The sequence below is a fragment of the Bombus flavifrons genome, chromosome 15 (assembly GCF_040668555.2).
Source record: "Bombus flavifrons isolate JBK064 chromosome 15, iyBomFlav1_principal, whole genome shotgun sequence".
Taxonomy (NCBI): Eukaryota; Metazoa; Arthropoda; class Insecta; order Hymenoptera; family Apidae; genus Bombus; species Bombus flavifrons.
The window spans coordinates 10,881,895-10,909,262 of NC_138456.1; the positions used below are offsets into that span (position 1 = coordinate 10,881,895).

At 39.4% G+C, this 27,368-nt stretch overlaps 4 protein-coding genes across 7 annotated transcripts in view; 1 reads left to right on the forward strand and 3 right to left on the reverse strand.

Annotated features, from left to right (window-relative positions):
- Positions 1–13,193, reverse strand: part of tinc (transmembrane protein tincar) — a 36,481-nt gene extending 23,288 nt beyond the window's left edge. The window contains exon 1 of the mRNA XM_069129045.1: positions 12,497–13,193. The gene's annotated coding sequence lies outside the window, so the exon portion shown is untranslated. The remainder of the gene's footprint in view (positions 1–12,496) is intronic.
- A 6,324-nt stretch (positions 13,194–19,517) lies between these two features.
- Positions 19,518–23,295, reverse strand: Nemp (Nuclear envelope integral membrane protein). 2 transcript variants are annotated; one of them, XM_069128303.1, is made up of 8 exons: positions 23,160–23,295; positions 22,680–22,789; positions 22,374–22,596; positions 22,138–22,304; positions 21,837–22,052; positions 21,629–21,753; positions 19,959–20,120; positions 19,518–19,845 (listed from the first exon to the last, which is right to left on the reverse strand). In XM_069128303.1, exons 1-8 carry the CDS (start codon positions 23,251–23,253, stop codon positions 19,722–19,724), a joined length of 1,221 nt encoding a protein of 406 aa, XP_068984404.1. In that variant the 5' UTR covers positions 23,254–23,295; the 3' UTR covers positions 19,518–19,721. The 2 variants fall into 2 exon arrangements, with proteins under 2 accessions (XP_068984404.1, XP_068984405.1); XM_069128304.1 differs by lacking the exons at positions 19,518–19,845; positions 19,959–20,120 and adding an exon at positions 20,456–20,778.
- On the forward strand, positions 23,210–27,336 carry LOC138187473 (tubulin epsilon chain). Of its 3 annotated transcripts, none has more exons than XM_069128301.1 (9): positions 23,210–23,343; positions 23,680–23,912; positions 24,006–24,121; positions 24,197–24,385; positions 24,529–24,780; positions 24,851–24,997; positions 25,064–25,213; positions 25,301–25,475; positions 25,698–27,336. In XM_069128301.1, the coding sequence occupies exons 2-9, from the start codon at positions 23,763–23,765 to the stop codon at positions 25,842–25,844; spliced, it is 1,326 nt and encodes a 441-aa protein (XP_068984402.1). In that variant the 5' UTR covers positions 23,210–23,343; positions 23,680–23,762; the 3' UTR covers positions 25,845–27,336. The 3 variants fall into 3 exon arrangements, with proteins under 3 accessions (XP_068984402.1, XP_068984401.1, XP_068984403.1); XM_069128300.1 differs by lacking the exon at positions 23,210–23,343 and adding an exon at positions 23,396–23,567; XM_069128302.1 differs by lacking the exon at positions 23,210–23,343 and having other exon boundaries at positions 23,736–23,874; positions 23,952–24,121.
- Vps60 (vacuolar protein sorting 60) lies at positions 25,840–27,180 on the reverse strand. Its single transcript, XM_069128305.1, has 4 exons — positions 27,042–27,180; positions 26,626–26,943; positions 26,298–26,525; positions 25,840–26,210 (listed from the first exon to the last, which is right to left on the reverse strand). The coding sequence occupies exons 1-4, from the start codon at positions 27,108–27,110 to the stop codon at positions 26,160–26,162; spliced, it is 666 nt and encodes a 221-aa protein (XP_068984406.1). The 5' UTR covers positions 27,111–27,180; the 3' UTR covers positions 25,840–26,159.
- Positions 27,337–27,368: the final 32 nt, after the last annotated feature.

Consider the following 27,368-nt stretch of genomic DNA (forward strand, 5'->3'; position numbering starts at 1 on the left):
CGTGTGTGTCGCTGGAACTGAAAAGTCGTAGGAAATATTGGTGTCGACCGAAAGGAAAACCACGGAGGAACGAAGGGAACGGACACTAGTAGTTTGTAATCCGGATAGAATGATAAGCCAAACAGATCGTGATACGCAAAAGAAGAAAATATTAGACGATGAATGTTTCCGGTCGTATCTACAAATTTGTATTCGGAGTGCGGTAATTTTCGCGATTTTCCGTTATCGTTACCCGATGCATCGCAACGATCGGCTCGTTATGGTTCACATCGTTAAGAAAAGGTTTAAAATAAAAAGATGGTAGTACGGCAAAGGTGAAAGGAAATAGGATATTATTCTTATCGCCCCTTATAATTGCAAGCTAAGGGATAAACAACAGCTGCAAGATATAAGCGGGGACTCGACGTATATCGTATATCGTGAATCTACGAGACGCAGCAATCGTTGCTGTCGTTATAGAGATACGCAGGAAGAAGTATCTCGATATATCGTTTTCGTTAAATCGTAAGAAAGAAAGAAGAGAAAATTAGGATATCTAAAAGTCTTTACTGCGAATGTTGCGTTACTTTTTGGTAATCCGTCGAAAAATGTCCTTTGAACGCGATTCACGCGATTAAAGAAGATTCGGCGAACGAAAAGTCGATGCGGTCGGTCGCGTTTTTAATTTTCACGTTACGGGGCAAACGATTTTTAACACACTACCATTATCGTTGGCTTTGACGTGGCTGTTAAAAGCGCAAAAGAGTATATTTCGCGAAATTTTAATGTTCCCATAAAAGATCGTCCGTGCTGTTTTATACGACACATATATACACACAGGCGGTAAATTAATTCGCGAAATAAAATACGCAGAGGCTGGAAACCGAACCGGCACGGCCACTAGCCGAAGGGAAATTTGATTGATAGGAACTGAAGCGACCATCGGAAAAGCACTTTAGATAATTGGATACTGTTAAATCTCATTAGGTAAACCGAACAAGTACATAGCTACTTGTGTACATGGCGACAGCTTGATACCGTGTACATAGGTTCGGTAAATTCCGACGCGATATGATCGTATAGAGAAACAAAGACGTCGATGGTTAATTTCTGATACTAAAAAGCCACTGGATCGACCGTATTTCCGTAGAGGCACCAACGATCGCGTTGATCTTTGTACCTTCTATAAAAGCATTATTTTCGTTAAATAATAGTCATATTTGTGGAGGTCATACGATGGAGGAACGCTTGGATGAATGTGTAATAGAAATATATTTAAATAAGTATAAGTACTGGCAGCGTTACATTGCAACAGAGCTCCGAAACCATGGGTCTATGGGTTATTTATATAATTACGAAAACTGGCCTGTCTATACCCCGCTGCACCATCTGTGCAAGGCATGCTCCTAAAAAGGCTATGAGGCTGAGAGGCCCTTCAAATTGATTTAGCGCCAAACAATACTTAATGGCTTCGAGGACTGAGAAAACTAAACTAAAAGTGAGAAATCGCTTCAACAATATTTATTTAACAGATTGGAGATGCATTATATTACAGGAATATTCGCTGACATAAGAAAACAAATATTATATCAGTACAATGTCCAAACCTCAAACTAGAGATTATTCGTTATTATTTACATAATTATTTATGTATTTACTTGGTATAACAAACGCGTCAAGTCCCTTTCCAACTGCAACCGAAGAAATCGACCAAGATCATTTCGCGTTATGCCAATATGTTATAAGCACTTTATTTTGCTTTTATTGCTATAAAATACGGTAAATTCGCGGTGAAACTTGGTGCAGTTTTATTTTAATAAAAATAACCTTACGCTATAGCGAATGATTCTATCCGAAAATATAACTTTGATACAAAGAATTCGGTAAATCGTATATCGAAATATATCGTTGTCGAAGCAACACGATAAAGCGATAGTTTGGAAAAATTTCGTTCGGGGACAGCCGGTCAACGGTCGATACCTTTAACCGGATGTTTCGAGCGAGCATTGCAGGGTTAAACGATAGTAACGAGTCACTTGGTACAGGAGTGGGTGTTGTGTCACGCTCGTAGGGTGATATTAAATACGGGAGTATCGAGTTGCCAACAAGTCGAGCGTGAACGGCGCAAGTAAATGGATCCATGTACGATGTGTACTCGTGAAAATCGGCAGTGCTTACGGCGGCTGTTACGCCAACCAAAGACAGACTCGTGATCGAAGTTACACTTTGTCGGAACCGACATTGTAATTTCTAATCGCACAGACGTAGCTACTTTCATTTTAAAAGCTCGTAGATTCGTGGAAATTTCGTCTTGTTCTTTACGTTTAGTTTCCCATTTAATCTCGATTCAAGGCTATTGACTTTTTCTAGCTGCATACAAATCTAACTTTGATCTAATTTGTAACGCGCACTGAAAAAAAAATACGAATGCAGTCATTGCTTAACCTAATAATTACGAATTAATTTGGATTCGGTATATCGTTGCTAGACGGCGGATTTTTATGTATTTATAGGAAATTTGAAAGCTGAAAATTTCACAAAATGCACATAATATGGAAAAATATATGAAATATCCGTAGAGCGCTTTCTATAATATTCGGCAGATAAAACGATTTTTTGTCGTGGTTCTACTTTCTAACTGTATTCTTCAAAATGTGACAAAATTTCCGCTGTTTAATTCTCATGAACCAGGAATTCTTACGTTAACCGGGAAAGAGTTGAAAGACATAAAATCTTAAATGGAAATTACAAGGTTTCGTTGAGAAATCGACTTTCAGGAAACGGAGTCGAGAAAACGAAAGGAAAATTAATTCGTTCGATCGAACGGATGATAAATACTCTGGCCCCTTGACCCATATTCTTGACACCACTGTCAAGTTCCTATACCGATTGTATTACAGTGTCGGAGCTGATTGCACCATCGCACGCGTAGTAGCCGCCTTCTACGGTATACTCAAGCGTCTACGTTTTCAATTTCACGCGATTAGAAAATCATTGCAACCCCTCGTTACAAATTACATTACGATAGAATAATTAACATCGCGTGTAACGTTACATGAAGGGGCTGCGCCACCCTTATAATAGTTTCTGGTATTTCTTAATTTTCTAATCGCAGAAAATTTTCTCGACGTTTCAGGTGTGTAGAACAGCGTGTCGAAATGGTTTGTCAACATTCAAGTTGCCGACGAAGTTCAGGGATAAATACGCCAGATATTTTATGAAATTTTAGGCGTGTACGGGGAAAAAAAAAGAAATTAAGAATTCGACGGTCATAAAAAATATAGTTTACGGCTGTATACGCAAGTTACGAATTTAAATACAGGGAAAGTAAAGTTTCGTGGCAACCGATGGACTTTCTCGAACCGTGGAAAAACGATAATTCGTGTCAGCGATCGTCGTGTCGCTTATGTATATCGTCGGCTATTCTCTAATCTTTAAACAGCGTAGAGACTTTTTGCTACGTATATCGACCGGTTAGAAATAACTTTACAGGTCAATACGCAGCTTTTCGCGTTATCCGTTAATCGTTAAGCGACTCGTAGTTCGACGAAGGTTCGACAGTACGCCGTGAATCGTACGGATGTATAAACGCGTTGTTCTTTTTGTCCCCGTCTCATTCCCAGTCCCGTGGAATATTTTTGGAATAATTAGCCAACGTAAAGCGGAATATTCTACTTTAGGACCAAGCACCTTCGTCAAAAGAACGAGAAAATAATGAACGAAGGAAAGAAGAATTGCCAGGGACGAGGAACTGCTTAGACAAAAAGGTACACAGACTGGAAGGGGGCAGGCCGACGAACAGGTCGTCGAGCTACCAAGAGAGCAAAACCAGCGTGGCATTCTGATGCACAATAAGTGTTGGGTTACGATAAACTGGTCAGAAACAATGGAGGTTGTCGGAGCAATGTGCTCCAAACTGTGCAGCCAAGCTTCGACTATCGTGTTACTAGCGTATATACCAGGCGAGTCGCGACGATCACATGGCAAGAAGGTTGCCAAAGGATCGACAACGAGAACCGTGGCCTGCTCGGTTGCTTGGCGGCAACGATATTGCTTGCTGCGCGATATTACCTAGTCCAATTTTTCACGTATCGTTCCTGAAGATAACCCGCGTAACAAGATGCATCATAAACGATTACACGAGCGAGAGTATAATGGAATGGCATCGACGGATGAAACGGATGTTCGACCATTTTCGCGGAATAACGCGTCAACGAGAGTTGTAAAGTCTCGTCTCGATACGGTAATCGACGCCACGAATCAGCCGATCGCCTATTTCGCTTAAGATAATAGAGACGGTTCGAATGATTTTAACTCTGAGTTAACAATTTAAATTTAACGATTTATTTTCAACGACTTTTGAAGATTAGAAGTGTCGATAGCAAGTAAAGTTCGGTGACGGTGTCGTTGTCACGTAAAATTAAGGCTTCGGTTTTAAGGACAGGAAGTTTGAGCCGAAACTCAACTTTACGTTTCTTTTCTATAGAACTTTATCGAATAACACAAGTTTATAACCACCGTTTACGCGACTGATCTGGGAGACATTGACTGGTGAGAGTTTGTAATTCCAGTGTCGAGGTGTTCTCGTATTATTACGCAGGAAAGCTCGGTGTGACTGTGTTCCTTTGAACACGGATTCGTCGTTCACGCTTTTCGTTAGGAAAAGCGAGGGTAGCGATCCGCGATGCCAATTGCTTATAGCCCACGTTAACAAATGAAGATAGGGGAAGGAAGCCTTCTACCAACGCGAAAAATCAGCATTTCCGTTAGCCAAATATTCAGTTTTCCCATTAAATAACTATCTGCTTTCTCCGTAATTCGTAAGAACGTACAATAGACCTAAGGACTGTTCGAGGACCATCCATAAACCGACAAAACTTACAGGAACAATAAACTAAAAGTTTAAGTTTATGGTGGGTCCTTGATGTTAATGAGGGTACGCGGTGAGGGTACGCGGTGAGGGTACGCGGTGAGGGCACGCACACATCTGGCCTCTAATGTCACAGTGGCCTGGTCTTTGATGTGAATTGACGTTACAACGTCGAGGAGGAAAACTAGCAATGGATGTGTCTAAAGCACGAGACAAGCGGATTCGTTGATTACAATTTTCGGTAGAGAAGCGAAGGCAATAGGTGCTGGCCGGCCTCTACCGAAGGTTGCTCACGGGTGAAATCGACCTTCGAACCTTGTACCTGGGAAAAGCCGCTTATCTCGTGTTTTATCGTAACGAGCAATAAACCTAAAGCAATGTCTCGATTTGAAGGACGCATCGTAGAAATTTAGGGTGTCGACAGTTAGCTGACAAACAATCAAGAGAAACAAAATCTTAAGACGCCAATAGATTTTGTCGCTGTAAAGAGGATTTTATACGTGGCAATAACGATTCTTTGGGATCATTACGGATCCGAGCAAATATGTTTGAACAGCTGTTAGCCATCTCGGTCGAAGGATGGATTAGAATATGTGGTTGGGCGACGGGACGTAACAACAGGCAACAGAAAAGTCTTAGGTTTCAAAGACATAATGAGAACTTGGCAGGAATATTATCCTGCTCGTATTTGTAATAGAAGAATTAGGTTTTCGAGAAGTTCTATAAAGTTTCGCCGTCTGTAAAATTGGGAAACTGGCCGTAAATGGAGGCTCGCATTCGTCTTTCTCTACCTAACGCACGACCCTTTTCTTTCACTTTCTCTGTTTTACCGTTAACTTCCTTCCTTCTCTCTCTTTCTAGCCCCACTCCTCTTTAACTACTTTTCTCTTGCCTTGCTTTGTTGCTGCTCCGTTCTCCGTGTTAACCTCATACCCAGTAGACGCAAAGACAATAGGGAACACGTTGCGGTTTATAATGGATCAAGCGCGACAAACGTTATAAATCAATGTTAAAGCAGGAGATGTGAATCGCGGGAGGTGAAACGAGAAATAAATAATTTCAAGAGACATGCGAATTGCGAAGGAACAGATGTTCCGTCATTTGTCTTCAGCTTTGTTTCCATATTTCCTTTCTTACGAGAAACTGCTCGAGTGTAATAAAAATCGCTCAAACCGTAGAAACATATACGATAATAAAATAAGGCAGATATCGTAAATTTTGAAGAAAACCATCGATTGTTTATATCCACGAAGGAAACGAAACAAAACAAAAGCCAAGTTTCGAGCGAAGTAATAACAAACGGACGATTAAAATAAGCGAAACTTTTCGATTTGTTAAGAAATAACTGCTGCATTATTTATTTATGCGCGCGAAAGAAACAGAAGACGAACGAAATTTCGAACGAAATGCGATACGTACGCAGAAAATAAAAGGTCATGAAATATTCGAGTGGTATAGAAATAGATTGGACTTCCATTCGCGATATAAATATAGCATATATGGATAAATGTCGATATACATATTGCACGTATATCCGGAACGTCGATTTGCCAGTGGCGTTTGCGTTCTCGTTCGAGAGCAGAACAAAAGAGCTGTCGTGCACGAGCACTTTGACGTTTGCTGGAACAGGGTAGCAACGTGTAAAGCAAAGAAGAATTACGAAAGCTTGGGACGAACGTGATATGGTGAAACGTACAATGCCAGGTGGTAGCGAAAAATCGTAATCGGGCGTCTGATGGCCGCTTTGACGCAATAAAACGACGATGAATCGGTAAACAAGTTTCACGTAAGCCACCTTCTTCCACTTTAACTTCGTAACGAGTTATATACAGTTGCGTACAGTTATTGCGACACCTTGTATATAGCCTAGCTGAGAAATAAAATATCGTTACGAGTATTTAGCAATTACAATATGTATGAAACGCGGAAAAAGGACTAGGCAGCAAAATAAAATACACGGTCGGTCGTTGTGATACGAATTATGTCCACAAGAATATGAATTTGCATAGATATTCAAAGTCATAAAAAAAGGAGTAGTTGAGCAGTTAAAGGAGTAGTTAATTTTGTAGGCTTTTATTCGCGAAAATGATTAAGTATAATATTACAATGAAGTAGCGAAGTTAAAACAGTTGTTCGAATCACGGCCAAACTGTACACAAGACTCAAGACTAAGACTAGTCTCGTGGTCGAACGCTTGCAGTTTTTATATGTCGCGTTTGTAGGTGTTGAAGAACAAGGGGAGGATCCCGATTGTCCTACGTAATGGGGAAAGCGTAATGTTGGGCCATGTGCAAAGGTCAAGTTAAAACCTAACGGTTCGCTGTCAGATAGTATGGAACGGCGTGGATTTGGGTATCTCCTAACGATACTATGATCTAATAAATTGTCTCTTAAATCCGTTTAATCGATTATGCCGTCGATCGTCGATTATAACAATTATTTGGGGAATTTTGGTTAGCTGTGAAAAGAGGAACGCGAGGCATTTTATATCGCGATACGTGGCATCGAACGTCGTTCTTCCCATGGCGGCTGCAAAAAGCGGTAACAAAGCTCAGAAACGCGTAGAAGAAATCCGGATCGGAGAGGTAAAGCACAAAGAAGAGTGGAAAGGATCGCATACCTGTGGAACAGGTGTTCCATCGAAGACCGGCTTTTCGTTCTCTTTCCCTTCGCACATACACATCCACGCCTCGACCACTACAACCTTCGCCAACTACTATACTTGGTTCGAACGTTTGCCTACAAATACACACATACGTGTATAGAACATTCGTATAGAGATTTTCTCGAGGACCGAAGACGACGATGGTAGAACGTTACGACAATCACCTTTGTGCGCTGCTATTGTACCCAGCACTTGGAGCAATAGGCGTAACGATAAATCTGACACGATCGCCGAACAGAACTAAACGACCTCGATCGTTGTAACAATAATCGAAAGCGGTCGCGTGACGAATTCTTTGATCGAACTGTAGACCAATAGTATACGATATGATACTACGATGGCTCACGGAAGTGTGTTAAGAATCGTCATAGGCAACTTATACGTTCATACTCTATGCCTTGTACGAAACACTTCGACGTTAGCGTCATGACGAGACTCGGTCGTCACGATTATATCGGCCAAATTCGAAAGCAATTCGAAAATATATACGTATAAAATATATAAAATATATAATGTGTACGTATAAAATATATTCGACGAAATATTAATATACACGGCACGAATAGTCGTAACTTTGAAAACGTTTCATACGACACACATAATATATTCGTAAAAGGTGTCTACAAATGATCGAATATTTTGATGAACCTGTGCGTACGGAACACGATATACGGAAGCACGATAGTTCTACCGTGCAATTAGCGACATGCTATCGGAAAGAAAGAGTTCGATTAGCGCGAACGTACGAGCGCACTTGGCTCGGTGCCCGCGAAAATTTACCGTGTTTTAATCGCGCTGCTTCCATTGTGTCCAGCTTCATTTTGTTTTCATGGCGGGGCGTTCTCTTCGATTCGGAGTAATTAATTGCCGCGCAATTGAAATAAAATTGATTTTCAGTTGAAACTTTCGAACGAACGAAAGATCTGCACTTTCCTGAAATATTTGTTTCGAACAATTTGTTTGAAAGCATCGTTAAACGATAGTTTGAAACTTCAAAGTGGCGTATGGAGGCTGTTGCGACGTTCGGTGGTACGTGGCGATAATTCGATGAAACAGCGCTGGAACGAGCGCTCGCGTTTTTCTATAAAAGCCTATCCCGAAATTGCCACCGGCACCGAGTCGTACAGCGATAAATTTATCCGGGATGGTCTCCTTCCCGTGTGGACGAAACGACAAAAATAACCCCGTAGCCTGCTCTTTGCGCTCCAACGAATGCATAACTACGGAAGGATGCGCTCGTTTCTCGAAGAACGCGTTTTGTTATCCCTTCGATCGTTTAACCACGAATCAGCTTCCTTCCTTCTCTTTCAACTACTTATTACTCGTCGTCTCTACGAATGCCTCGAAATACTCGTGTTGCAGCGATTTAAAGCCGCGAGCAAATCGATCGATAAAGAATTAATTATTTTCTTTTCGATACTCGATCGTCTTGGACATGCGGTAAAAGGCGTATAGTAATTCGTAAAAACTCGACCTGTAGGAAATCGATCGTTGAATAGTTATTCCTTCGTCAATTTTCTAACGACCTAGGCGTGCAGTAAAGAATTTATGGCAGTCTATGAAAGCTGTGGCGTTACGCGTTACTCGATATTACTCTCATAAATTACGAAGACAAGAAAAATATTGCTGTATGAGAGTAATCGTACTGCCCAGATCGTATAAGTGCCAGGATAGCCTGTTGCGTGCACAAAATATGTACGTCTCGGCGGTGCTCCTTCCAAAGAAAGTTTCATATTAAGCTAACCTCCGTGTAATTATTTCAACCCTTTCGCAGTGTAACACAGGGGAGACTCGGGCAAGCCGTCGAATATAGCTCTATAAATTTCCCGTTTGTAACATCGTCATACATAATGTATACCTGTTCATGTTTAATATATACTTATTAGCGTTTCTTATACGAGGATGAAATATTTTTTAAATTACATACATTTTTAATTAAATTCACTTTGTATTTAAAAAGTCGCGGAAAAAGTTTTAACAAGATAAAGAGACGACTATCCTTCGAATCGTTCGTCTCGGATTCTTCGTCGAAGGGTTACCATGCCACGATACACGCTCCGCCGGAAGCATAGTCGTGAACGATTTTTAGATTGATCAGAAACCGGAAGCCGGTATACACATATACACACAAGGTTGCTTTGAAGCTTGAAACGTTTACAAACCCCGTAACGCGAGCACGTAGAACGAAGAAAAAGGATTTCGAGGTCGTTACATATACATACGAGTATATACGCTGAAAATTAGTTACCACGAAAATTAGTCACGATGCGGTCGTCCATTTGAAGCATTTCAAAATCCAATTTCGTTTCTCATCACGTAGAGGCCAGTCGAGCTTAGCACCAACCGCGAAATAAATCGCTTTCGATAACTTTCTTCTACAAAAGATTCGTCCTTGCGCGCTCTTTCCAACGAGAATACGCTGAATAAAACTGTTCGCTATAATAAATGGTGATATTGTCCGCGGAGAAAAGTTTAACTCCGGCGGTGCAGACGGCATACGCGATGAAAGGTGCGTGAAAAAAGAACCGATGAAAAGGCTATTATATTCGATTTCGAGGGAGCCGATCGGTCCTTTTCCATCGCCGCTATGCTAGAACCTCGTAATGAGATTAATTATCAATAACGAGCCTCCTTCGCCGAACAATCTATTATGCCGCGGAGTCGATATCGTTAAACTGCCTCGTTCGCGATATTAGTCGATGGTTTGATTCGCTGGCTTTCGTTGACATACTTACATGCATTATATATATTTGAGCAATCTTGCATCTCCGTGAACGGAAGTAAAACGACGGTACTAAACGCGTCAAATATTCAAACGAATATTATACTCATTCCGGGTATCTTTACACCTTTAAATATCTGAAAGTAATCGAATATTCACGACGGAAAATTTTTACGAATACGTTACGTGCTTTCGACGGAAACTTTCGAAATCTCGCTGACTCTGTGATATTGTTCCTCGTTACGTTCATCTCTCCAGTTGGATTTCTTAAAAAGGAGGCAAGAGAGTGCTCTACTGTCATCGAGGTTAAAGCTCGATCATTTTGCAAGGCAAGAAAGCGGTAAAGTAGTCGGAGGTAAGAACAGGGCAGAACAGGGAATGTGAAAGACCGGGAGTAGCTTTTGGTAAGTAATGACGTAACCTCTCGACGAACCTCTTCCGCGAGTTGCTTTAATATACGCGACTTGTATAGCTGTATGCTCGGAGATAGGGAAAGAGTGGTAAAGATTACCTCGAAGAGGGAAACCGGTATCGCTCTTTCTACCATCGTCTAACCCGCGTTCAACCCGATACCTCGTAGACGACCTAATCCCTGATCTCGAACCAGAGTTTTACAAGAAGCGGAGTACGATCGGCGTAGCTTTTAAGAGGATCGATCTTAACTCGATCGTCTCATCGTTTGATCGTATCGTGCCGTGTCTGGGCCGCATTCCGAGCGGTTCTCTAAGAGAAACGTAGAAATACCGTTAAACGTAGACGATTTTTGGTAAATCGGCTACTAAGCGTACCGGCTAAACGACAACGCTTCTGTGAACCGGTAACGTCTGTATGTCGCACGTGGCACGTGCCAGCAACGATTATTACGCAACGTGGGAACGATGAATGAACCGAGAACTTTACGGTACGTTGACTTTCACGGGAACGACCGACGTCAATTATCAATCTTCGATGCGCGCTCGTTCCGTCGTTCATTAACGTCCAAAGTCGATCGAATGAACGTACCGTTCGATGGGAATAGATCGATCGTAAGATCGCGCGTGCGAAAGAGCAATCGAAACGACGCGTGCTGTCTTTTTCGTTGACGAGTGCAACTGGAAGAATTCACAGGCTAAACGAAAGAGAAGAAGAGAAGGAGAGAAAGGAGCACCGAGTATCAGGATCGGATACTACGGCAGACTCTTAGAAAATAAATCGATCGAAACTCCGCTTCGTCCACGAAATACGCAAATTTATGAGAACGGAGTTTCTTTTCTCAGATATCACGGTATATTCGATTATATTCGAGAAGCTCGATTACATTAATACAATATTTTAACGTCTTCGATACTTTGAAATTACAACGAGCGACATTTTGGAAATATCGGAGAGGACGTAAACACGCGTATTTAGCTCCAATACGAAAGAATGGGTCGCATGGTCCACTTACGTAACGTGGAATATTAGTAAACCAAGTACGGAACACGTAACTCCGATAGTAAGCCAGTTTACACGAGGAGAACTTACGACGTAACCTAATCCGATTCAAGCTGCAAGTACCGCGTGCAAAATGAAATCGTTGACGCGAAGGTAAGCATGAATTAATCATTGGGCGTACGCACGCTCGAAGGGAAGGAAAGAATAAAAGTAGAGCGACGGAAAAGAAGTTGGAAACGTTCCATTAAATCTGTTAAACCCCCTTGATAGTGATAATCGTAGGTGAACGCGCGATAGTCACACTTGTATCGCATCGTTGGTATTGCAGAAACGAAACGAGCCTCGTTCCTGCACGCAACGTTCCTCCGCTCACCGCGTACGCTTGTTTCAGCGCAACCACCTTCTCTCCACCATCCTTCGATCCCGAATTCTCTCGTCTCTGCACCCCCTTTCAGCTACTCCCTTTTCCCCGGAACAATCTAATCTCCAGCTATCGATCTTAATTACACCCCGACTACTCCTCGACTACCGCTCAACAGTCACGTTTCTGGCATTTCGTTTCGTTAAGAAAAAAACTAACAAGGTTCCATCGGAACGTCCACCGATCTCGTCTGTTTTCACGCGAAACCACGTCGATTTTCGATACTCGATCCTCGAAAGATTCGATTTGACCCACATTTTCTATATATCGTTTTATTCGATCGTGGACAAGACGAAACTGATAATTTTCATATATATCCGGTCGTTCTGATATCTCGTTGTTTCGTATATTGTATTTCGTGTTTCTACGTATAGTAAAGTATGCCGCAACGATCGATAAATGAAACACAATGAAACGCACACTGACCTTTCTGCTCCAATCCTGGTTCGACGTTGGCGACTTCCAGCGAGCGTAGATGCCTTTCGAAAAGTCAAATTCACCAGACACTGTAAACTACTGACACTCGCGGTTCTTCTGTCCGACCAATCTTTACATTCTTACCGGTGCTATTGGTCTACTCGTCCAAAATAGCCGCAATGCGTTCGGGTCCAAGCAAAAGCGAGTACCAAAAACGTAAAGAACGAGAGACAGTGTCGCTAATATATAGCGTCACTCGAATTCTCACTCTTATGATCATCGCAGATGTTTCGTGAGCGAAACTTAGAATCCTATAAACTTGACACGCGGTACGTCTTATGTCCAACCGAATGGACGAACGACGGAGAAATCTCGATTGATCGCTCAAAATTCGATACCAATGTCACTGCACATGTGATTCGTCCGCACTGTGTCGATCAACGATACTCCGGCTCGATTCACCTTCCAATCCCGGAAGTTTTCTCGATTGCCCGTAGTACGTACGTATTTCCGTGATTAAGATTCGAGAACGGCAAGAAGAACCGATCGGGTTCGAAGCACTCGCGTAACTAGGAAGCTATCGGTCCGAGTCTGGCAGCCGTGTGACTCGCAACGCGGTCGTAAGTGGAAAAACGAGCAAAGAATCGAGCGAAAAATCGAAAGGATCCGACGCGGTACACGTCCACGCTTGCTCTGACCAGCCCGGCGCATCGAAGGTACCACGCATCTGCGCCGCGCACTTCCTCCCTTCATTGGCTCGCCGAGCTCTATCCTTCCCCCACTCCTTGCGCTACAGGGGTTCTCCTCACGCTCGACACCACCGCCGATTCTACTATTTTATCGACTTTCTTTTCCTTGCTCTTCTCCTTTTTTCCGGATAACAAGCGAATCTACCTGTAATCGAATTCCTTATAGTCCCTTTGTATTCTGTTCCCGATAGTTTTCAAACTGTTTTCCATTTATCATTGTTCGATATTCGTTTCAGCAAAATAGTTACACCGTTTCTAGTATCTACATCGAAATCTTAATTACGCGTAATCGAAGTTACAGCGATTACGTCGTAGCTTACGCTCCACGTTTTACACGCTCGAGCTACTTGAACGCGGAATCGAAAAAATACGTGATATAACGATGCGATGCTTCCAATAGATTAATATATACTCTTTTCTTTTTTACAAAAAGTGAATGTATCGCATACCGATACATAAGCCACGCTTCTCGAACGAGTTATGAAATTAGCGACTCGTGAAAAGGCGCAACCACCCATATAGTCGAACTGGTCTATTCGCCAGAAGGAACAGACTTGTCGTTGGTTAGGCTAAATTATCTTTGATGATCTTGTTTCGTGTCCAACTAGTTTTGCGTGTTTATGATAATTACGTTCGTTTGCCGAATCTAACGGTAGTTTTTTCCGTAAGACGCCCACGCCGATTAATCAACGGTGGCGGAGTTGCTTTTCTACTGTTATATCATTACGAAGCGTGTACGTTCGTTGGACAGTACCAGCTAGAACAATCGATGATATCGTATACATGTACTTGCGACTGAAACTGTACAAGTATCAGAATTGTTATATTTAACGATAGCAACGTGCTTACAATTAGTTTACTCGGTAAATTGAAGCGTAATCTAAACTAGGAACGTGGGATCGTCAATTATTTGGAACGCTTGCTTTAGGGAATAGACGCAACTTTAAACGCCAAAGTCCCGAAAGTGTGCAATGCACGGACGAAACTGGAAAATGGTGTAATCCAGTCAACCAACTACTCGTCCGTGGAAAAGGCCGTTGAACTTTTTCAATTTTCGAGTTTCCATGTTGAAACAAATACGTGCATGCATATGTACGTTTGGTAACAAGTATGCGTGTACTACGTATGCACAGAAACGCGTTCCTTTTTTCTATTTTCTCTATTTTTCCTTGGCGAATAGGTACTCCACAAACGTTCGTACATTCGCACAAACAAAAAAGCGTGTGTCTCGAACGATCATGTTCGACCGTTTTTTACGTTCGTTGTTGGTCCTGAAAACTCCAACGTTTTTTCAAACACCATATTTTTATCGTGGATACGAGGTGGGAGCCAGTATCCTTCTTCGCTCCTCTTTACTTTCCCTTCGCTCCTTTGCTTTCTATGAACCGGTCTTTACACAGTTCTTATCGATGACGTTCATACCCGGAAATCGATCGAGATCGGTTATTCGAGAAAGGACGATAACAATGTTGCGAACGTGGCAATAATTGGTCGATCGAATCGAACAAGATACAACGCGTCTAGAGTCAGTGCAAGTAGATTAACGATATCTAGTTGACGATAGTTTAAACAATTCTATTCTTTCTATCGAACAATCGTTCTTCCGTATTTGGAAAAATGATTACGTTCGATACGCGTACTTTGCCCCATTGTTAGATCATTTTCAGAAACGTTTATTCACCCCAGAGATATTCACCTGTAATAGCATTTACTCTGGTTTACCCTGTCGATTCCATTTCCTCCTATCAACGAAGTCGATCCTTAACGTCCGGAACGAATTTTCATCGATAGAAACATTTCCACCGCGAATTATCGATACCGTGTCACAGAGTCTTTTCATTTAGCCTTCTGCTGCGTTTTAGATTTATGAATTCAACTCGTACGAATGTTTCGTCTACATCGAATAACTGGTTTCATGGTAAACGTTTAAACACGCCAATCGAGTAAATGACTAAATTGATACTTGTTTGCGGACATTGTTTGACTCGGAGTTGTAAAGGTCTTTTGAAAATCCCAGAATCCCGGTTGAACGACATTACGTCGAAGCAAAGAAAGTAATTGTGTGCTGATGAGGGTCGGAATCGTGAGTAACTCTTGGTTACGAGCCCGCAACGGGATTGCTAACATATTCATCCGTCTCACCTTTTGCTTTCACGCTGCTAAACCTGTCTTTCTCAATGTGCACTCTCTCTCTCTCTCTCTCTCTCTCTCTTTCTCTCTCTTTTCGTCCCCTTTCCTCTAGCGATATTGACCTTATCGAGTAACAATCGCCGATAGCACCTATCGTTCCTATTTTATCGAACGTATCAAAAATCCTTACGTGAAAACTCATGTGCCAAATTGTGTCACGCTTTATCCTTCTATTGTGATATCGTGGAAAAGCCACGGGGAAAATCCCGTTGAACTACAGGTAGAAAATGTTGAAAGTGCTTACGGGCCGGCAAGGATGGAAAATCCCATTGGGTCATATGCCCTTTATGGACAATGGCCTTTATGGATATGGCCTTTTAGGACAATGGGTAATTGAAAAGGTGTACATAACCATCTTGGGCCATTAACAGCTGTAAAACGCATACCGAATAATCGAATACCGAAAATCGTGGTGTAAAGGGACGTTTTCGTGAAGAGTATAGTCGGTTACGAGTAAGTTGCGAATTAGTCGTTACTTGTTAGTTCTCGAGTTGTTGCGAATTGTTAGCTGCGAGTTCTGAGTGGTGAGTTGTCACTCAGAAGTCGAGTAGTTGTACAAATTTCGTCGTTTTAGTCGTATCACATTGCTACATTAACACGTTGAATGTCACGCTAGTTTTGCAAGGTTTGCACCACGATGAATCTTTTATTACGCGATACGTACAACGTTGAAATATTACTACAAGAATTTATCTCACCAAGGTCACCTGTCAGCCATTTCGCTCGATTCACTTATTTTTTGCGATTATCAATTATCCTATATCGCTTCTTCGCGTTGCTAAATAACTGTTCTATATCGTTACGCGCTGAGACCTACCATATACTTATTCGGACCCGCAATAATCCTAAAGAATCCTCAGAAAATTTAGCACTTTATACTTTACTGCCGGGACCCTTAATTGTTATCAAACATCTTTCAAATAGAAACCTTCCTTAGGGTTATTGTTTATTCAGGTAAAATACAAAGAAAACGGTTTTTCCATGTTCGACAGCCACTGTTGGGGGGTGCACATAACAGGTCTACATTTCTTATATAAATAAAACTATTTTTATATGTTTTATACTGCATTAATTTCGTCACATCATCGTAGTAACGATGGTAATAATAAAAAATGTATAACTATCGACATTTGTCCAAATTATGTATTTCTACTATACTTGGTGCGCCGATCACCGGTGACCCCCATGGCATTCAACGTGTTAAGGAATAGCTCTGATTAAACAGTCATGGTTCTCTGTTTCCATCACTCTAAATAAATCACATTCAATAAGATAAAGATCACTATACCATCGATGTCGTTATATTCACTATCTTTCGAGTCCCGGATTCGATACAAATCGACTCGCGAATCCAAGGAAATAGACAATTGACGGAATATGTTTACACGATTTACTTTTAGAGTTCCTCGTTCTTTAAACGCATCGTCGTCCGATATAGTTAGAATGAACAAATTCAGGGAAATTGAATGCTTGGATTTAACGAATTCGACTCGCTGCAATATTCGTGTTCTTCTAGAACGCTCTCTTCTAACAGTAAAAAAGACCGAAGATTAAAATATCAAGGGATATATTCGCGTGCGCGTCGAAGCGCGATCTCTACGGTTCAAGCTAAACCTCGCTGGAACTGGGGTATCCATATTTGCAGTGTAACCACAAAAAATCCAATACCCGCGAGTGAAATAATTTTACGGTTGTCGACGATTAAACCAGACGAGTTTCAAATAGATAAAAGTGCTACAGCTTTGTAACTCGTGATCCCCGAGCAATAAAAATACATTGTACGCATTATACGACATTTTTTCGATTCGAAATACGCGTAAAATACGCGTAAATTCGAGTAAATACGCGTGTCGATTTATCAAAAAACAGAACATATAGACATTTTCAGTGCGGATCGTCTATAGCGAAAAGAAGAAAGTGTTAGAGAGGAAGAGAAGAATCGCGAAGAAAGTAAGCGGAAGAATACGGAACAAGAAGAAGATGGTAAGGAAAAAGAAGCTACGGGAGAGACGCCGACTAGGCAGCTGATCGTGATTGCCAAAGTAGAGCTGATTTAAAGGGCAGCGAGCTACTTCTTGCGCGCTGGTAAACTAAAGGGCGACTGGCATCCAAAGAACTAGTTGGCAGATGGCATACGCTGGCTGGGATCTTAACCATAGTTCTTACAGAGACTCTCGAAAGAAAACAAGCTCTTCTATCTTACTAACTTCCTCTGCTCTCTTATAACACCGTCTTTCGAACCTTGCGCGAACACGATCGTTTCCCATTAAGCCGTGCTTACGTCGATCAATTTCACTGGAATCGGGTTTCAACGACTCTGCTACTTCCAATTGCTTTCGATCGTGATTCTTCTGTTCGATTCCTCGTTCAACGAAACGACATATAAATCTATGAATTTTAAAAGGTCGAAGCTCAAGCGATTCGAATAATACCTATTTCGCTATATACGTGCTGGAACGTCGCTGTCGCTTTCCACGATGAAACGATTCGAGATTTTTGACGAAGAATCGTGGACGAGATCGGATCCGCTCTCCTCGTGTCTCTCCGAAGAGCAGGTGCGCCATGCATCACGGAGAACCAGTCTTTTTCTTATTGATCCTGCTTCTGCCCTTTGGACCGTTACCAATCCCACCTGCCGATCACGTGGCTTCCCCCGGACACTCGACCAACTACAATTTGCTTTTCGATATAGCACGTTCTATACGAAACGTCTTCTATGTCCTCCGAGCCAAGCATTCGTTCTTTACCACGAAATTTTTCCACGCAATCCAGAATCCTCTGTTCTAACGATTGCACCACGTATGAAGAGAAATTACGGTGGAAAGGAGGTTGGACCGTGCGAAAAGCAAAAGTTAATCGTGACCCATGGCCCTTCCATGGCAGTTTGTAATCCAATATGATCAACCGAGCAAACGCACCGAAGCCGCATACGTGCGCGTTCAGGTTTTTTGCAAGGTGCCCGATTGAAGACCACCTGTCGGTGTTGTTCATCGCTCGATGACAATTTGCCGTGGGTCGGAGAAAGCAACTCGTGTGCAAGTACAAGACCTACGAGAGTCTATTGTACGCCGTGAGAAGCAATTGAACGCGTACTCTCGATGAAGTGTCAAAAACCCAACGCTTATCTTCGCGTACGGCAATGCGAGTAACAACGAGCAACGACAACTTTACACCCGTCTGTTCTCGATCGCTCTTGACTCTCGTTCATCGATTGATCAATTAATCTGTTGTTTTCGTTTAAACGTGAATATTGTATTTGCCATATGAACGTTTTAGTATATCAAATACTATAAAAAGTATGCCTGTACCGAGACTTGAATGTTGTTTCACAAAGACGAAGGCAAACGAAAGTTTCGCGTTATTGTACTCGGTAGGATTTTTTAAAGGAAGATAGCGGATCAGGAGAAACTAATGAGAAGCTGCGGAACGATAAAGCAATTCGAATCGTAAACACGTACAAACGAGTTGTCCCTGATTTATTGCAATATCTACTTACATTGCTCGATCGAGCTGTTTGAAAAGGAAGCAATAACTCCGCTGTTGTGTACAATACGCGAATACCAGATTGAATAAAATGGCAAAATAATAGTAGCCCGAAGGGGAAGTAAAATTAACTGAGGATGCTTTTATGGCAATTTTACGCTTTTATCCGATGTATCGTTATGAAAAAGAAGAGAGAGAGAATAAAAATAAAAAGGAACAAGTGGAACAATTACTGCAAAAAATTCCTTTATTTTAATAAAGCTCTCGCTGTTCCTCGTTCATCCCGCGATAGAATAGATTGCATGGTTTTTCCGAGTTTCACAGAATTTTGTTTGAAGAAAATGAGAGAGAAAGAAGAAGTATGCTTGTTGTTGTTCTCCTCTTTCTCTTCGTGCTTTTATAAATGAACCTCATGAAATATAAAGTGACATTCGCAGAAATGTAACTGGAGCAAACGACATAACGATACATAGGGCAAATACATGCAAAGGACCGCAGTCACGCGAACCAGATAAGAATACGATCGCGAAGGGTTGTAACAAGATTCGAAGGATCGTGGCGCGATTGAGTAAATCTGCTCGATAGAATCGCACAATGCACGTAACAAATATCACAATTAACAACTTTATTTCAAAACCACGCAATCGATATAATAAAAAAATATACAATATCTAGTTATATAGTAAATTAGTAAGTACAATATTTCAGAGTAAAAAATTTTGTACTTGAAAAGTTTCCATAATGAACGGTGTACAAAGTTTTTGTACTCGTCGGTCGTTCTTTTACCGAAATAAATGACTCCTATGTACATTTTATAGCATATCATCCTCGTCATCCGTATATTCACATTCCTCTATAATTCTTGTGATCTCTGCGTCGTGTTCTCGAGACTCGCCTTCGGATAAATGTGATTCACCTTCCATAAACCTGGCAAACCTAGAAGCACGTGTGTTAAATTACGTTACATTCGCGAATATATTATCGCGACTGCATCACGATTAATCTTCGTAAACGCACACCAGCTTTTAACTAATACATAATATAATAACCTTATCGGATCTTTTAATATTAAAGTCGTTTTCCATGGATTACATTTAGGACTAGCGCAATATTCTTTTAGCTCGTTTAACGCTTTGTTCGTTTCTCTTATTCCTTCTTCACGATACTGGTCTTCTGTCAATAACTTTCTTCTCTCAGGAAACATGTTCATCCTGAATTCGAACAGGTGTATACATGTAACATACGGTGTTGCTTTTCTAAACGATAATACTAATGCTGTCGTTATTATTACCATCGCTATCGCTACTACTATTCTTACTATTCTTGTTATGGTTGCACGCTACTGTCTATTGCTATTAGCAATTATCCAAGATCGCTATTCATATCAAACTCTAAAACTCTTCGATAAGTATAATGAAAATGCATTCAAAATATTGATCGAATATTTATCAAACAATTAAAAGTGATAAAAATGGAATAGATGAGATAGTCTAATTGACCTTTATTTTATGTGTCCTTTTAATCGAAATAACAAAATGCTACGAAGTAATATAGAACTATTTATTAACACAAATTAAAATATTAACAATAAGTAGAATATGAGCGGAATAGCAATTATAATTGATATCAACCTACAGTGGACAACCTGGGTCGTTCGTGACTAAGGTGAAATTTCACTTTTGAATGTCTTCGACGGTAAGGGAGAATACATAAAAAAAATAAGAAGTAAATGGGTCTTTGAAACCAACAAGAATTTGGTGCGAATCACTTTGTTCCAAAGTAGATCAATATTTTCGAGAGTAAATAATTCTTTCTTTTCTTGCTCTCCTACTATCAGGGAACCTTTCTTTTTTTTGCCTTGTATGATCACTGTAATACAAATGAAATTGTATATCAGAGTGTAAGTATTAGTACTGCGTAAAGCGGCCGGCATCCAATGCTGCCACAGACACATAATTATATTTAGAATTTAGCGTAGTAGTAGTAACAACAGTTTTTCACAAATATCTCGCAAACCAAAACCGACTGCCACTAATATATATAGGAAAAGGTTGCTCAACGTTATGCTCGACACCACATATTCAAAAATCATCGAAATCGGTGAGATTGCCCTCTATCAGTACATTTGCCGTAACATTTTGTAATAAATATACCGGCTTTTCTCTGCATTGTTGTTCCAAAATTCCTCCAAATTCAAGTTTTAAAGTATATCATACTTCTTAAACTCATCGCAAATGTACATATAGTTTTCTAAAAGATCACCACAAGAGGTTCAAAGCCATGCAATAACTTTTTTTTATATCTGTATATTGTAAAAATATTTATTTTTTTAATAAATTCCCATCTTTTTTTAAACCTTTTTGCGAATTTCTATTTTTGCTAAGTAATCCTTTAAAGGTTCGACTGAAAAAGCTATTATGTACTGAACTAGTGCTTTTGATAAACATCACAAAATTTTGTTCAGATTTTTTTGAAAGTCAAGAACAGTAAAACAGTAGAACAGTAAAGTTATGGACATAATGACCCAGATTGCCCATGAAAGCTGCAAAAAATATGCTTGTCCACGGGGAGTTAATAGACATTTTTAATTGTAACATTGAAAATACAGATATAAGGAACGAACGATTAGATCAAGAAGCAATATGAGTAACATTGAAAGCGAACACTGAAGCAAGCTTGCTAAAAAGCTTAACAACGCTGATACCATCGAATAACTTACCAGTAAGTTCTGCCTTTTTGAGTTAATACAGTAGGAGACTTATAAAGTAAGAGAACTGAGATACAAAAGAAGACTGATGCTTCGCGTAAATAACTGCTATAATACATGGTAATCAATCCTATTATCTAAATAAACGAAAAAAAGAACATTAAATGGGAACAAGCGAACTTTGAACCGTTAGTTTTTTCAAACGCATTAATCTACAAACCTGCAAGAACCACTGTATAAGTCTTTTCGTCCTAACATTCGTAATTGGACCAAACCGATAAGAAATGACGAAACTGATGACAGACGTGATTAAAATGTACCACGCCACCCATTCTCTATACTGCACGATGATTAGTTGGGTATTTTCCCATAACATTTGAAATAGATAAAAACTCATTGTCCAACCAGTGAGGACCGTGATATACATCATCTTACCCTTAAATTGTGTATAGACATTAATTTTTAAAAATGCGACGTAGCAAACTACACGTGTGAATAAAACTTGTACAAAAACTATTTACCTTTAGTAGGAATTTACTAATAAAGTACACTAAAATTATAATCGAGGTGGTGATTCCAAGCATTACACTGATCAAATAATAAAATAAAGTATTTTTACTGAGATTATAAGCGCTCCAAAATAATACAGCGCCTGCCACCATTAATATTAGTGCGGAGCTATCGGTACCTGTTTATACAAGAATTTAAGCACCTTTCATTTATACCACAAAATATTTCTTTGCTTTGGCACACTCACGTGTTTCTATCATGCTCACTGTATATTTGTGCAAATTGGAGGAATGCACATATATACCAATACATACATCTTCGAAAGGATTAATTTTGAATTTTTTATTCTTCTGTATGCTAAATATATTAAAACTCCAGGACCTATGATTGTCATCGTGCTTTTGCATTACTTCTTCAGGAGTTTTCCCATTGTAAAGATCATAGTTTTCTATATTTGTTCTTAAGTAGATCTATAACGTATAAAATACAACTAAATTTAACATCATTGAGATGTAGATACATGTTTTACATGAATTCCAAACTTATTTCTTACTGTTAAACTTTCCCACATATATTTCACATGTTTTGGTTTGGCATTATGACAGAAAGTTTGTAATCCAGGCTTGTTATTTTCAATAACATCTCCTGGCTTTAAAAAGTGTACTAGAAAGGTCAGATAAAGAAAATCAAACAAATAAAAGCCTAGGTATCTCTTTAGAATTTATTCTTATCAACAAAATATAAGCATATAAAATATGAGTAAAATATAATGCTTTCAAAATTAAATATTTTTTATAACGTAAGAAGCAGAACGCCAACAAATAACAGTTGTTAACGTTTTCATGAGATGAATAAAACAAAATTGAATTGTTCAGTGAAAAGCTGTTATAAGTATACGGATGTTGCTATGACATAAAAAGAGAATAAAATTAACTTTTTCCCTCAATTTTCATCCGTACCTTAGTCATCAAAGTCAGTATATTTTATAATACACATTTTATAGGTTACGGTATTATAAGTTAATATGGCTTACTTGATTCCGTGGTTGATGCAGATTCTGTGTACACACGATCAAAAATAAGTAAAAAAATAACAGCACTTAACGGGTTTACTATTCCGTTGCCCATTTTATAATCGAGCGAAAAATAACCAATATTTTAACCTTAATCTACAAGTACTATCTGGTTCTACAGGATGGAACAATACTGAATTTATCAGTAAGTGCTCGTTTGAAATTTCAAAATCGAAATAAGCGACTTTCGATAACACTAATTTAAATATCGATGCTATTCTTTCTAATTTCACTTCGTCAAATTGAAAATCGCGCGAGTTTACCGTATAACTCGAAAATATCAAAGTATGCCAAATACGAAGAGAATTTAACGTCTGAATTCAAGTACCTTGGACAGACTTTTAATGAGTCAATTCATTTCGGTACAAGGTATATATCGAGTGATATTACGTTTGTGATAAATTGTGAACGTCGTATAAATGGATTTCAAGAAATAGCATATATTAAAACTAAATACTATATTTATTTACATTGATTTCAGTTGGACAATGTGGAAATCAAATTGGTTCAGCATTTTGGCCTTTGGCGTTACACGAGTACGGTATACAAACAACGAATACTGGGATGGATTTACTTAAGACGCAACGAAGCCACATTAAAAATATGAGCGATTTGTCTGATGCGTTTGATAGTTTCTTTGTTATACCTGAGAATACACGCGATTTATGCTTTAAAAGTATAACTGACTTAAAACGAGCTAAAGTCAGAGCTAGGGTATAATATTTATGTTATGTTATTGCTGCACAATTACAGAAAAGTCAGACGAATGGTTAAAAAGATTTACACCGTGGATTTCTTGGTATGTAGGCAATATTGATAGATATGGAGGATAGTGTCATAGGAGGGTTAAGGAGAGGACCTGTACGTGACTTGTTTGACCAGACTTCCGTTGTAACAAATTATCCAGGCTCTGCGAATAATTGGTATTGATCTTTTGCTTTCTTCGATTACCTTGGTATATTCTTGGACAAAACAAATATTACAGATATATTTTGTAGGGCTGTAGGTTATCATACCTATGGTACAGAGTATCATGATAAATTAGAAGATACTATCAGACGTATGGCAGAAGAATGTTCTAGGTTACATGGTTTTCTAATAATGCATTCTCTTGGAGGTGGTACTGGTTCTGGATTAGGAACAGCTGTTCTAAAGCTACTGGCCAATAATTATCCTACTGTAGATAGGTATAAAATATATAAATGTCTCTTTAAGATTATTTTGATTACAACGAAGAATAATATTTCACATCATCATTATCATTATGATTTTTATTATTACTAGCGTTATTTTATTAACTTTTTAGTAGTTGTTATTGTTATCATTACAGACTAGTATCTTGCGTATATCCAATTGTTATGCAAGATGTTGTTACAGCTCCATATAATGTATTGTTGTCAACCCGAGAGCTTATAGATTATGCGACTTGTGTATTTCCTATTGAAAACGAATCCCTTTTGAATATATGCAATGCACAATTGAAAATAAAAAGTAACACAGATCAGATAAACTATAATGTCTCGTGTAAACCATTTCAAGATATGAACAGCATTGTTGCAAATATGCTTCTTCATTTAACAAGGTAATTAGAACAATTTCACAAATTTTTATTCATAACAAGTAAATCTTATGAAAATAGTCACGTTTTTTAGCGGATCTAGGTTCCCTGGCAATTTAAATATGGATATGAACGAAATAGCGACGAATCTTGTACCGTACCCACAATTACATTATATATTTAGCAGCGTTAGTCCATTAGCATTATCAGCGCCGACGATGTGCAATATGCGAGAAACAAAGTACTTATTAGCTTATGATATTACTGTATGAGATTATAAAAACGTAATCTATATATGTTCTTTAAGGCTAATAGATGAAATATTTACCAATGCATGGTCACGAAATAATCAATTGATTAAAATAGACCCGCTACAATCAGGTTCTATGATTTTAAGCGCTGCACATATCGCTAGAGGAAACTGCCCTGTAAACGATCTGAAACGAAACATTGAGAGGTAAATATCTCGTGTAATTTGTCGATAATGCACTTTTTTATATGCACTTGGAAATCATTGTATGTAATATTATATTTGAATTTCCAGATTTCGGAAAAAAGTTACGTTCACAGAGTGGAGCAACGAAGCTATGAAAGTAGGTTTGTGTTCTGTACCTCCAGCTGGGCACTCAACCTCTTTGTTGAGTCTTTTAAACTCTTCCTCGATGATATCGTTATTCGAAAACATAATAGAACAGTTTACTAAACTGTATAGAAGGAAGGTAACGTTAAAACGAGCACGCATACATATACAGGGTGAACGTTCGATATCAGAAATGATATTGAATTATAAATTGTTGAAATCTTAAAAAATTATAGCCAACCATATAACTTTTGTAAATAAAAGAAAATAATTAAGGCGCTCAAAGTTATCGGTCCACCCTGTATATACAAACACGAAACTTATAAAATAAGCTTGTAGAGTCATACCGATTATGTTGCAGGCACATGTGTATCACTACACGCAAGTATGCGGTTTTGAAGAAACGCATTTCATTGATAGTAAAGAGGTAATCTCAAACTTAATTATGCAGTACACAGAAGTGCAAAGCCAAACTCAGAAGAATATTTCTCGGTTACAGATCGTTTAAATTCTTAGATTAGACAATTTTATTTAACTTGATCTATACATTAACAACATGAACAGAAAGCAATAAAAATATATTAACATAGCATGTCTATTAGCAACAACGAAATTACGTTCCGTTCATCGAAAATTTACAATTTGCGCGAATTTATATCCATAGATTTAGAGAAATTCGGAATACTTAGTACGGTGTCTGTGTACTACATATGTACGTAGCAAAAGCTTCTGAAAGTCGAAAGTCGTTCAAGAACCAATCATCTTTGGATATACCCATATACATAATATTTGCTTATATCGGTCGATGTTTTTACGAAACATCTTAACTGGCTGGTATCTGTGGCAAACCAAATTCGTCCACCAATACGCCATCCTGGAATGAAAAAATTCTCGTTTGATGCAATTTTTAAATAAAATGTTTCCTAATATTTCTACGAACGATAGAATAGAGAGCACGAACCTTATTTCTGACTGAGCTGGCGCCAGGTTCTTTGTCAGGAGCGCTAGGTGCCTTGATCGCATCGTCTAAGAAACTGGTATCTTCGTCGATGGCTAAATCGTCTCCGAGAGCTTCTAACTCGGCGGCTAGTTCATCCTCGTCTATATCCGGCATGCCGTAACTGCGACCCAACGCTTCTTGGACTTCATCCGCTTGTTCCAACATATCGGACAAGTCGTCTTGGAGATCCTAAGATGTGTATTAACTTATCGTTAACTTATCGCAAGTTAGCGAAAAAAAAAAAAGAAAGAAAAGAGATACAATAAACAGGAAGTTGTTCTGAAAATACCTCGATCTGATCTATATTGATATTTTTGAACTCTTTCTGCATTTGTTTAACTCCTTCTTTCATGGCAACTACAGTTGCCTGAGTATCTTTTAGTGTTTGGGTAGCATAATTTGCCTGTTCCATGTTAAAGGCCTGTTGACGCAAGTTGTCCACCTGTGTTTCATACATCTTACGCTGCTTCAGAATGCGTAATGCCTTAGCCTTAACCGCATTCTTCGCGGGTCCTTCTCTCATTTTAACCATTTGATCTTTGTATTTCTTCAATTCCGCGTCCAATTTTGCTATCTTCTTCTCCGCAGTATCCGCCCTGCTATCGACCTATTACAATCATAATCGTTAATTACGTGTTATAAACGTACAAATTGTGTAGATAGTAACGTAACCTCTTTAACGATGCAACGAAAACGAATACATACCCCAGCGATACAGTCGGTGAGACTCGGCGGTGGTTCTTTCGTTTTAGGTCGACCAAAAAGTCTGTTCATTTTGGCGAATAAAATAAATTAAAGGTAAGATACGATTATCTCTTCTTCTTTCTCTCCTCTCTTTTATTTCTCTTTCTGTTTCTCGATCGTTACTCGCCTTCAATCGAAACGTCAAGCTGACTGACTCAGCGCAGTCAGTTGCTCCATCTACTGTCACGTAGCACGTTTATCAATGTACTTTAGTTTTGAGCGGGATTTCGGCATTTTTGTTTTTAAGGTAAAATATTAACAAAATTCAAACGAGTTATTGGTAAATTT